The sequence below is a fragment of the Mobula hypostoma genome, chromosome 27 (genome assembly GCF_963921235.1).
Source record: "Mobula hypostoma chromosome 27, sMobHyp1.1, whole genome shotgun sequence".
Taxonomy (NCBI): Eukaryota; Metazoa; Chordata; class Chondrichthyes; order Myliobatiformes; family Myliobatidae; genus Mobula; species Mobula hypostoma.
Genome location: NC_086123.1, coordinates 17,240,777 through 17,254,009, shown reverse-complemented (window position 1 = coordinate 17,254,009; position 13,233 = coordinate 17,240,777). Strand labels below are relative to the sequence as shown.

Sequence of the window (13,233 nt, the reverse complement as noted above, 5' to 3'; positions counted from 1 at the left end):
CCAGTTACGATGGAAAACTATTGTTTGAGGGCCTCTTCAACATCTGGATCCTTACCTTCACACTTTTGTTTTTGGGAATTTTCCCTCGCGTAATGCCCAGTCTTCTTGCAGTTTATCTTGCTGAGGTATCTAGCATGCAATTGCCGACTTCAGCACTCCAGGTATCTCTGCCAGCTGATGATGAGTGTTGTTAGTGGGATGGCTTTGAATTTCATCTAGTAGGGTAATTTTTTTGGCTAGTCTCAACCCTTTTCATAACAAGGGTCTCAATTATTTTAAAAGTCAAGATTTAAAAAAAACAAAACTGTTAAGAAATCCGTCGGCCCAAATGGATATCGTATCGCAACCACATAAAGCTGACATAACTGTTGGCTCTAAGTCTGTGCATGTGACTGACTAGTCACCTGCCCCAATTAAACGGCATAGTGTCCCAAATAAACAATGGGTATCCAGGCTTTTTTCCTGATTTGCTTTTGCTCTTTAAGAGTTGCCCAAAATATGCAGCTGCCCTGATTAACTGGAATCTACTGTACAGCCAAATTGGTGAACCAACTTCCAGAAACCAACAGAACAAATACCTACAATACCTCTGCTCTTCAGGCATAACCAAGAGTAAAGTTAAATAAGGACAGTTATTGATCAATTTTCCAGCGTCTCAGAATTTTCCTGAAGTGAGAAAGGAAGGAGGTTCTCCTGCTGAATTTAGTGGACAGCCATCATCGATTTTTGTTCATCTTTGTTTCTGGCCTGGCGGCTGGCCCGACTAGGAGGAAGCCTGGAGGTCAGATATGTTATACAAAGCCATAAATATTGGTGCTTGGTGAATGGGGATGACTTCTGATTGCAGGGAAAAGAGAAGGTGGAGCTAGCATAAAGCCTTGGATTACCATGGGGAGTTTTAGGGAAAAAAGTGCAGGTTTGATTGAGAGCCCAGAGATGATTATGAAGTAGAGTGGGAAACACTCCCACTTCTGGTTCCCAAGCAGAGTTGGAAAGCCTCTTAACCCCTGCAGTTACCATCTCTCCTACACCCACATCAGTTTCTAATCCCTGGAAATTCCTAAACCTCGGTGCTTAAATCTAGACTTGATACACATTCTCCAATTTAAAAAATTCTAATTCCTGATCTAAGGTATAGTGCAAGTACCATTACCATCAGGAAACATCATCTCATGATTAAAAAACCCACTGCCACTTTTTCTTGATCCCTGGGAGATGGGCATTAAACATAGCACTATATACTGTGTCCACATAAGAAGAAAAACAAGGAAAAGATTCTGAAAGTAGAACTAGATTGGGGGATGGTCTACTATTCTGTGGCACAAAGTAATAACTTCCTGTTAACTCTTTACTATGCTAAACAGTACATGTTAAAGCAAGAAACCTTTAATCATTATCATGAATAAACCTTGAATTAAATTACACTTTTAATTAGACACGATTTTCTACACTTTGTTATTAAATTTTAAGATCTTAAATAGCCTAATACAAGTTTGTTTTAAGTTTCATGCTTCTGACAATATGTAGTTTTATTCCTGTGTATATCCTATTAATAAGTTCGATTTGCCAGTTCTTCCATAGTGATCTCACCATTCCTCAACATCAACATTATCTCCAAAAAGAAAAAAAAATGTTCTTTTACCAACCTAACCCATCACAAATGCCTGCCTCTTCTCCTCACCTGCTTACAACTTCTACCTGGTTCTCCTCTTCCCTTCTCTCCCCATGGTCCACTCTCCTCTCCTGTCCCATTCCTACTTCTCCAATCTTTTACTTTTTCCACCTATCATCTGCTAGCTTCTCTCCCCCCCCCCCACACCCACCTGGCTATTTTATCACCTTCCAGCTAGTATTCCTCATCCACCCTCACCTCCTTATTCTGCCTACTTCTCCTTCCCTTTCTGGTCCTGAGGAAGGGCCTCAGCCCAAGACGTTGACTGTTTATTCCCCCGTATAGATGCTACCAGACCTGCTGAGTTCCTCCAGCATTTTGAGTGTGTTGCTTTAGATTTCCACCATCCGCAGAATTTCTTGTTGTTGAAAATGGTGAAATTCTTCAACAATACTACCTCCACAATCTTTAGCATTTATTTCAAGTTATACTTCTAATAATAATCATGCAATCTATTGATAAAATAGATTTAAGTTATTGGCAGGGGAATTAAGATCATGTGTATCACATTACTGGCATGAAACAAATTTTGACAAACGTGTTGGCCTTCAGTTTGTCCAATTAAATATTGGAAAACAGCCAAACTGCCTTGAATCTTTGAACCTGAAGATTATTGGCATTATTCCCATTAAAAAGCCAATTTTGTAATTCATGCCTTAAAAACTAGATTTATAAGTATGCAAACCAAAGAAACTGTCAGAGCTTTCAATATAAAAATTTCATATACTTAGTCAAAATAGATCATTTCCTGGCCTATTCAATGAAGTTTCCAAAGTGCAGGTAACTGAGATCATCTACCTTAAAGCAAAGATTAGAAAAATAATTTCTAGATTAAATACTTCAATCTTCTAATTTAAAACATTATCCATTTGTAGTACCTTGTTTTATAGATAAAATAGAATGGCAAGAAAACAGGAACAACAGTTGGATAATTGTTTCCTTGCCTACAATTTAACAAAAAAACCCTCTAATCAAACTAGAGTATATGTGTAATTGGAAATACAGAACATTATATTAGAACTTGGACTATACTCAACAGTTCCGAAGAAGGGTCTTGGCCTGAAATGTCAACTGTTTGTTCTTTTCCATAGATGCTGCCTATCCTGCTGAACTCCTCCAGCATTTTGTGTTTGTTGCTCTGGATCTCCAGCATCTGCACACTTTCTTGTGTTTTAAATAGTTATTTTACCTTCAAAATATTTGAAATAAAGAACTGCAATTGTGTGTGAATTATTTATCAGAAACTAAGCATAGATGAGGCGAGGTACCCAGATCTTTGCAACAGTTTTACCAATCCTTTGCTAGAACTTTAATGGTTGAACCCGACTTTGAGAGAGCCAAATATCATTGGGCATGGTTGCATTGCTACCTTCAGGTCTCTGTTAGATATTATTACAACAGAATTTGTTCGATGGAATCATGGACTCACATAAAAATAAAACTATAGCCTTTCGGCATATACATTCTAGTGAACTGCAGCAAAGAGTTGACAATTTGCCCACTATGAAAACCTTTATTTAACAACAAATTACACCAGCAAACTTCCTGACTTGCCATTTTCACAAAATGACTGAATGCTCGTTACCACTGGGGCACAGCCAGATATATAAAAAAAATGTACTGGCAGAAAAACCCAAGGCTGAAAGAAACATGAGCTACTGGGCTCTCAAGCCTGTTGTAATATTCTAAAGAGATGTCAGGCCATCTATTTCAACTCCACTTTCCCTTCCTGTTATGTGCCTGAATTCGTAGCAGCTGATTTAACAGCTAGAAATTAAACCACTCCACAATCCAGTTAATGCTAATGCTTCTTCTGGAGAGTAAAAAGTAAGAAGACTGCCTTTTATTTTCTCATGTCACTGATCTGAAGGGCGCCTGCCTTTGACATTTTGAGTTGCCATTAAAAATATTTTTGCACCAGTCACAGCTTGCTCTCTTCGAGGAAATTTCACTCATCCTGTTACATGTTTGTACATCCTGATCACCTGTCAAGGAGGCTGCTCATCACCAATGCAAATACTTGGGCAGCCTGCCAATGACATTCATGTGAACAGGTATTCAAACATCAACCAGATCTGTTAAAGCGACTGGCTGCTTAGTTTGATCATCATGCCAACTAATATTAACCCAAATACCAGCCAGAATCCATTCCCATTGGACTTAAAAATGGTGCCCTGTTACTTCATTCGCAGGCTTGGGTGTTACCTGACCACCTAATGAAAGTACTTTTCGGGTGAACAGCAGGCAGTAAGTTCTCATACGTAACAAACGTGAACAATTTTAATATTGAAGAGATAAGATTCATGGAAAGGAATTTGAAGAGCAAACTTTACTTCCAGAGGTGGTGACTAAGATGGCATATGGGATACATTCCATATCTCAGTAATGTAGTAAGAAGATGCTGAAGATGCAACTGTCATTGACAACTGGCTGAACGTATTTTTTTCTGTGCTATAACTTTCTATAAAGACAGGTATAAAACTACAAGAGAGAAGATCACATTAGCAGACCACAAACTGTAAATCGGTTGGCAAAGCTTCTGTTGTAATGATCTGGACACGGGAAAGAGGTGGCACAGGGCTGCTGAGTGTGCACTGCTACAATACGGTCAAGGCTGATCATTTAACTTGGTGTCACTTTCTTCTTCTAATCCAATACTTCACCTATCCAAACATTTATTGATCCTAGGTCTTGAATCTTTTGAGCGGCTGAAGCTCCAAAGCCGCGAGGATAAATAGTTACAAAGATTCATGACCTTTTGGATGAGGCAATTTCCTCTTCCACCTCAATCCTTACATGAAACCTTGTTTCAGACGTGCTAGCTTTGGGAAGCACTATTGCTGACTCTACTTTGTCAAGCCCTGTAAGGATTCTGTATGTTTCAACAAGATCACCTCTCATTTTTTAAAACTCTCAATAGGTCTCACTTCATACATCAATCAGCTCCAGTTTGGAAAGCAAGCTAACAAAACTTTGTTGCATACTTTCTATTACAATTATATCCTTCCTTAGGTAGGGAGATAAGATCTACACGCTGCCTAATTGCCGAGACATCTTTACTTGTGAACTCAGATCCTCTTGCAATAAAGACCTATGTAGAAATGTTTGCTTTCCAAATTATTTCTATACATGCAAGTTAATTTTCTATGATTTACATAGAGGAACACTACAGTACCTCTTAACATCAACATCTTTTGAAATGTTACCTTTAAAAAAATCTCTTTCCATCTTCCACATCCTCACCCATCAGATGTTTAGATCTCCCTTTCCTAGACTACTGTTCTACACTACTTCTGCGAAGACACTGGAGATTGTAGTTGCTGGGATCTGGAGCAAAGGTGAATTCAGTGGGTCAAGTAGCATCTATAGTGGGAAAGGAATTGCTGACATTTTGGCTTGAAACCCTGGTTCAGGACTGAGCGTGAAGAGAGGAGTTAGCTGGTATTAAAAAGAGAGTGGGAGTGGTGAGACAGATGGTTGGTGGATTGAGGAATGGTGAAGGACGATGGCAGGTCGAACCCGGTAGGAGGGGGAAGGGTGAATTTGGGAGACAGGGACAGGTGAATGTTGGATGATAATTATGTAACCAACATTTTTCTATCTTCTTCCATGAAGATCAACACAAAATGCTTCATTCCTCCGTCACTTCCTTATGCCTCAATATACAATAATTCTCCCTGCTTCAGTCTTGATGGGATTCACATTAACTATACTGTCTTTTCCTTTATTCTATTTTAATTTGAAGCAGTAGAATACTCCCACATTCTAGCTTCTCATTCCTTACCGATGTTCCTGTCTGTCTTTGTTGAATTTTCATATCTTCCCTCTCCTTTTTGGCAATATTAAAAGCCTTTCTAATCAGACTGAGTGGTATCTTTAATATTTCTTTTGCTGGTATTGTAGTGTTTTTCTGTTGGATTCACAAGGGATTGCAGCCATGTTTAGTTCACTGAAAGTCAGACTTTGCTTGTTTACTGTTATATCTTCTAATGCACTTTTCTAAAACCACAGCTCAGAGTCAAACAGCAGAGAAATAGGTCCTCCAGTCCACCATATCGAAGTTGAAAGTCAAGTTTGATTGTTATTCAACTATACACGAATACCAATGAACACAGCCAGATGAAACAGCATTACTCTGGGGCCAACTTGTAAAACACAGTACCAGTCATTCACAATACAAGGCACATATAGAATGTATAAGATGGCAGTAAAATACAGTCACACAAAAAAATCCATGCTGATCATCAGGTAGCTAGCTAATCCCATTTACCAGTACTTGGTCTGTAGTCTACCATACCTCAGCAACTGAACAACTCATCCAGATACTTTTGTCTAAGATGTTGTGAGAGTACCTGCCTTGACCAGCTTCTCGTGCAGCATTTTCCAGAATGTAAGTACTTTCTGGTGAAAATACACTTCCTCAAATCCCCTCTTACCTTCTTACTCTCCACCTTAGACCTTTTCCCTCTGGTTTTAAATGTTTCCATATTGAGAAAGTTTTTCACTCTCCACCCTATAATGCTACAAACCTTTGTTAGACTACCCCACACCCACCCAGTCTTCACCTCCAGAAATCACAAAGCATTCATGTCCTTCCTGTAGTGTAGCAATGAGAAATACACACAATATTTCAGCTGTGGACCAACCAAACTGTACCACGACTTCCATGTTCTTTTATTCTATCCCCTGACGAATGAAGGCCTATATCTTGTACTCCTTCCTCACCACTTCATTTACCTGCAATGCCACATTTAGGGATCTAGGGATTTGCAAAACAAAAAGTTGCTCCTCAGCTCTTTACCATTTGTTAAAGTTACTTGTATCACTTTCAAAAACACAGAATAAAAATATTTAATATTTAATGTGCATTAATTAAACTACTAATACCATGCCTATACAGACAGCAGGTGACATGATGACAATCCTATACAAAATCTATAAAGACAGAATGAATGTAATTGCAGATTTCATTGAAAAAAAATCTATCTCTAACTTTTTCAAGCAGCATATTATACTTTTTCATTAAGAAAAGTATTATCAAATGCATCACTAACTCCCACAAGCCCCATCCTTTATCACGAGTGTGAAACTACCTCTTAATTTGGTTCTGATCTGGCTGGTATCACATAGTAGAACATAATGGCTGGATTCTTGTTCATAGGTGAGCCATTCAAAACAAGTTGTGGAGCTATAATTTGAAAATAAGATTCCTCTTGTCCAGTTTCTAATGTTTATGACTCACCTGTGGATGAGCGTAGAGAAGGCCTGTGTGTTCATGTTTTACTATTGCTCTGTTGCCAGGTATATTCCTAGCCAGCACTGGAACTTTAAGGTCCATTGCCTATATGTAACCAAGCAGTTCAATAAAAAAGAAAAAAAAATAGTGTCATTCTCAATCAAATAAAAATATTTTTTTTCTAATCATGCCAAATTAATCCCTAAATGATTACACATCAAAACAAGCTGTCTTCTTGGTGATGTGTGAATGTGTGATCATTGTCGATGATTGAGCTCAGCACAATAGTTAATTTGATTCTCTTCTATATTGTAAAACCACAGGTAATGCTAGAGTACATCTCTGCTGACATTACAACTGAACAGTTAGAAAAGCAAACCATTTGAGTTATATGTGCAATTTAAAAAAAATAAAATTGTTCAGAAAGGATCTTGCAAATAACATACCTCTAGAATTGTAGCAGACATCCCTTCAGAGATGGAGCTGTTTACTACAGCAAAGGAATCCCTCATGGCAGCATGCAGTTCAATCTGGGGTTTTTCTGAAACTAGATAGACCCCGTGAGCACTACAAAATAACAGAAAATTTATAATAATAATAATAACAGTAATAAGTACTTTGAGTCTGAGTGGGAAATTATTTCATTACAGCAGCAACATTTAAAAACACACTACACAATAATAAGTATAATATTAACAAATAATAAAAGTACAGAATAATATACATAACAATTTCCCAATGTGCAATAATCTGCAATACTGCCCAATAATAGTATATGAAATAATAAAACAGATACTATGGTACTGTACTACAATGTGTGTTCACCTGTCGCATAGAGATGAACTGCTGTATATGCTTATTGCATTTGGTAGGGAAGATTTTCTGTAGTGGAAATTGAGTTAAGTACAGTCCTTATAAAATCAGATGCTTTGAGTGAACATAAATATTAAAAGTTAACAAAATATTTTTACAGTTAATTAAACTGAATTTCATAGTTTATTTTTTAACTTTGTAAGTTTTTGTCCCTTTTGATTTATTAAGTCAAAAAATGAGAAATGACACTCATTTTCAACAATCTGCATAAGATCTTGGTCGTATAAAATGAGGCATAGAATATCAAGGAATCAAGAACGTTTATAGTCCAATCATAACTAGAAAACCGTCTCTATTCTGGACGACACATTTTTAGGAACATTGTGAAGGCATATCAGAGTGTTAGACTGATCTTGGAGGAGGTTATAAGGCTGGCACGATATCTTGGGCAAAAGGGCCTGTATTGTGCTGTAATGTCCTATGATACATGTTCCATAACTGGGGGCTGAGGGATGAGAGTAGGGGTATTTAGCCAGAAGAATGGACGGAATTAGCTTAAGTTGTTCTTCTTGTAACAGGAGATATTGAGAAGGGATCTCAAAGAAGTATTTGAGATTATAAAAGGTCTAGGGTAAAACTGATAGAAACTTTCTATCAACCTATGCTGCACCGAGATTCCGCGACTGAGCTCAGGTGTAATACAAGCAAGAACTGGAGTGAACCTCTTTCTACTATGCTCCTCTGAATGATCTAAGAGAGAAACTGGCTGTATCAGTGTGATTTTCTTCATTTCTTAGTTTAATATTCAGGGATGTTAGAATCAAAAGAATCAACAACAGCAGCAGAGAGGTTTTAATCTTTTAGACACAGATGGAATCAAAGCAATTCCCAGAAGAAGCTATCACTAAGGTTGTGCGCTGCTGAAACTCTCAAAACTCTTAATTCAACACATTCCCTCACAAAGTATCATTCTACAATCAATTGAGATTATATCAATATGGGCTCTTGGAGGAAAAAAAATACAAAATTCATATGAAAAATAATAATAAATAGTACTTCATAAAAGCATGGATTATTATATCAAACAGCTTAAAGGAAAACTAGCTTACCCCTTGACCTTAGCCTTCACTTGTTGTGCAAACACTGCATCAGCCTAAGAAGCAAGATCAATGATTATCAGATAAAAGTTATATTTCTGTTTAAAATATATCATAAGAGGATTTATTTTGTTCAAGTACTCAACACCCTTAGCAATTTTGAAATTATACATTTACCAAATATTGTCTTTGCAACAGACAGCATTTTCCCCTCAATCAATGGCTATTCATCTCATAAGCTCTTTAGGAGTCAGCTGCACTATGAATTGGCTGCAGTATTTGCTTACAAAGCACTTCAACTTGTAAGCAATTTGCTGTTTGTTCAGTAAATCAGAATGGCAGGCACAAGTGCAAGCACTTCTTCTTTCAAAATATTTGCGAAAAAAAAACAAATGACTATTTCCTGCATTCATGATAAAGATGACAATGAGTCAGTCTGGGCTTTAGTCTTGTGGGAAATGGCAGATTTTTTTAGGAAGAGGTACAGTTGACGTTTCGGGCCAAGACCCTTCGTCAGGACTAACTGAAGGAAGAGTTAGTAAGAGATTTGAAAGTGGGAGGGGGAGGGGGAGATCCAAAATGATAGGAGAAGACAGGAGGGGGAGGGATGGAGCCAAGAGCTGGACAGTTGATTGGCAAAAGGGATATGAGAGAATCATGGGAGAGGAGGCCTAGGGAGAAAGAAAAGGGGGAGGGGTGAAAAGCCCAGAGGATGGGCAAGGGGTATAGTGAGGGGGACAGAGGGAGAAAAAGGAGAGAGAGAAAAAGAATGTGTGTATATAAATAAATAACTGATGGGGTACGAGGGGGAGGTGGGGCATTAGCGGAAGTTTGAGAAGTCAATATTCATGCCATCAGGTTGCAGGCTACCCAGACGGAATATAATGTCGACTGTACCTCTTCCTAGAGATGCTGCCTGGCCTGCTGCGTTCACCAGCAACTTTTATGTGTGGTGCTTGAAATTCCAGCATCTGCAGTTTTCCTCGTGTTTGAGTTTTTTTTTACACATTTTTCACAATTTAAGTAATCATAATTGTGAGAATACTACTTTGTGATAGCAACATAATGGAGCTCAGTAATGTCTACAACTACTGATAAGTACCAGAACCCTGGCTTATAGAAATACTCATTCTCCTTGGGAACTACATACGACTATAATGGGCCTGCGATTGATAAGGCTGAGATTATTTCCTTTAAAAAGACAAAAGACTAGAACTTGAATGCATCTTGCCATTGCCATCCAGCTGGAAGGCTGTATTGGGGGAGGGTTTATAGGCAAATCTTCAAGTTTCTATCAAGATCTGTACAACTTCCATCTACAGAGATTGCTGCACATTCCAGTGTTCAGCTATTTTGGGTGCCTTCTCTGCAAAGTTACCATAGTTTTCATGTATGCACAATGATCAGAACACTGAAATGCAAGTAAGGTAGTACCAGCTCATACTTAAGTTACAGCTGACAAGTTGGAGTCTTTTAGAAGGTGTTACTGGGAATTCAGGGCCAACATATTTCAACAAGGATAAAAGGCAAAAATGGCAAGGTTAGGGAACCTTGGATGACAAAGGATTTTGAAGGCTGATCAGGAAAATAAAGGAAACATACGGCAGGTTTAGAGGACTGGGACAGAGGAAGTCTTTTTGAGGAATACAATATGTAGTAAAGAACTTAAGAAAGAAATTAAGAGGGCAAAGGGGCCATAAAATATCCTTGATACGAATGGTTGAGGGGAATCCTAAGATATCCTAAGTATACTAGGAGCATGCTGGTAGCCAGAGAAAGCGTTGGTTCCCTTAGGGACTAAAGAAACAATCAATATGTGGAGCCAATGATGTGGACAAGATCCTGAATTAATACTTCTCACCATTATTGAAGAGTAGCACATTGAAAGTAGGGAGTTCAAGGAGGGGTATGTGGATAATTTGGAGCAAGCTTGTATTAAGAAGGGAGAGGTGGTTAGATATCATGGGACACATAAAGAATGATAAATCCCAAGGACCAAACGAGATCTACCTCGGGTTGCTATAGGAAGTAAGGGTGGAAATGGCTGGGGCCCTGGATGCGATTCTTGCATTATTGCTGGGTGAGCTTTCAAAAAGCTGCAGAACGAATAATGTTTATACTTTATTCAAGAAGGGCAGGAGGGATGAGCCAGGAAATCACAGGCCAGAGAGTCATTCATTAGCACTGACGAAACTACTGGACAAAATCTTAAAGAATAGCTTTTATGTACATTTGGAAATCCTACCTCATAAATTTAATTTAATTATGTTTCAGGTTGCAACTACTATTGATGAGGTCAGGGTAGTACATGTTAGTCATACAGAGGCATTGGACATTGTCCCGCATGGTAGACTGATCCAGAAGGCGGAATCCAAGGCGAGCCGGATAATTGGAACCAGAAGTATCTTGCAGCCAGGAAGCAAAGTTTAGTGGTGGAAGGACGCCTTTTCTGATTGGAATGTTTTTCGAACTGAAGGAAGTGATTTCCTCACAGTTCCTCCTACAGGGGTACAGATGTTACCAAAATACTTACGAAGTGTGGCAAATACAAAATAAAGTTTTGTTAATGAGAAAGTAGAGCAAGAGTTGGCTTTCAGTTTGCTCTGCAATTCAATATAATCATGACTGGTCATTTATCTCAATACCATCGTGCTGGTGTCTTCATTGAACTTATATTACTTATCATTATGTCTGTGCATAAGAAAATGAGGTATAAAAATACTTGTATACATATAAAATTAATTGCAGCTCAGAACACAAATCTGTAATGCAAGTGCACGCCTCCTACATGGCGGAGAGCCAGAGAGACTTATTGACAATATCAAAGTCATTAACAAAGAAAACACATTAGATTGTTTAGCAATCTGTTGAGACAGGACCATCTGCTGAAATGTAGCCCAACTTGCACATGTAAACCAAATTAACAAGGATATTTAGCTCTCAAAATTACCAATTCAAGGAAAGATTTGCTCAAAAATTAACTCCTTGTCTAGGCTGGTATTTCAACTGCCTTGCCTCTTCTTTCTGAAACGTGGTCTAGACATCTTCCATTATTCATTTCAATTTTCAATTATTCCCTCTTCCCAACTCTCATCATTCCTCAAGCATCATGAAAACCAGGAACGCATGCCCAGTCTAAATGCAGGAAAGCATGGTAGACTTAAGAATGAAACAAAATATTTTGTACTTTCATAAGCCAACCTAACAAGAGGTTGTAACGCATAATTGTAATATATACAGCTGTTAGGATACAGCACTCGATAATTGTGTAGTTTCCTGCCAATTGTGTAGATGATTAATACGTACACTGATAAAGTATCATTTCTGTGTACAAAAAGTTTGAAACACTGAAACTCAAGAACGATCCACAAAAGCAATCTACTGTAGATCGGTAAATCTAAAATAAATAAAATGCTAGAAATATTCGGTATATCAGGAAGTATCTCTGAGGTAAGAGAGTTAGTATTTCTGGTTAATTACTTTCAACTAATCCTCAACTTAAAATATTGAGCTAGGCATGCTGCTGAATTCCGGTTGTTCTATCGGAATTTGCTTGTCTGTGGGACTTCTGCCACATGCTGTCAAAAGTAGAACCTGATTTCCTGACAGGTTCAATGCTAATTCATCAGCTAGAGGGCACTCTGGCTGAGTTCAAAGTAAATTTATTATGAAAGTACATATATGTGCCTCTGAGATTCATTTTCCTGTGGGCATGCACAGTAAATCCAAGAAACGTAATAGAATCAATGAAAAACCTCTCCCAACTGGACGGACAAACAACCTGCGTACAAAAGACAACAAACTGTTCAAATAAAAAAGAAAAATAATAATAAAAAATAAATAAGCAATAAATATCGAGAACGAGATGAAGAGTCCTTGAAAGTGAGTCCACAGATTGTAGGGACAATTCAGTGATGGGGCAAGGGAAATTGAGTGAAATTATCTTCACTGGTTCGAGAGCCTGATGGTTGAGGGGTAATAACTGTTATTGAAACTGGTGGTGTGGGCCCTGAGGCTCCTGTACCTCCTTTCTGATGGCAGCAGTGAGAAGACAGCATGACCTGGGTGGTGGGGGTTCTTGTTGATAGATGCTGCTTTCCTGCCTCTGTGCTTTGTACAGATGTGCTCAGTGGTGGGGAGTGCTTTACCCATGATTGACTGGACTGATTCCACTACTTTTTGTAGGATTTTCTGTTCAAGGGCATTGGTGTTTTCATACCAGGCTGTGATGCAGCCGGTTGATACACTCTCCACCACACATCTATACAGAAGGAGTTGGTCAAAGTTTTAGATGTCATGCTGAAACTTTGCAAACTCCTAAGGAAGTAGAGGCACTGCCGTGCTTTCTTCGTAATCACACTTACGTGCTGGGCCCAGGGCAAACCCTGTGAAATGATAACACCGAGGAATTTACC

General features: G+C 38.4%; 1 protein-coding gene across 1 annotated transcript in view; it reads right to left on the bottom strand.

The window, feature by feature from the left end:
* The window catches only part of glt1d1 (glycosyltransferase 1 domain containing 1), a 77,593-nt gene that overhangs the window by 17,047 nt on the left and 47,313 nt on the right, over window positions 1-13,233 (bottom strand). Inside the window, exons 9-11 of the mRNA XM_063034593.1 lie at window positions 8,831-8,874; window positions 7,355-7,475; window positions 6,915-7,013 (exon numbers count right to left, since the gene is read on the bottom strand). Of these exons, the coding sequence (XP_062890663.1) occupies window positions 6,915-7,013; window positions 7,355-7,475; window positions 8,831-8,874 (264 nt within the window). The remainder of the gene's footprint in view (window positions 1-6,914; window positions 7,014-7,354; window positions 7,476-8,830; window positions 8,875-13,233) is intronic.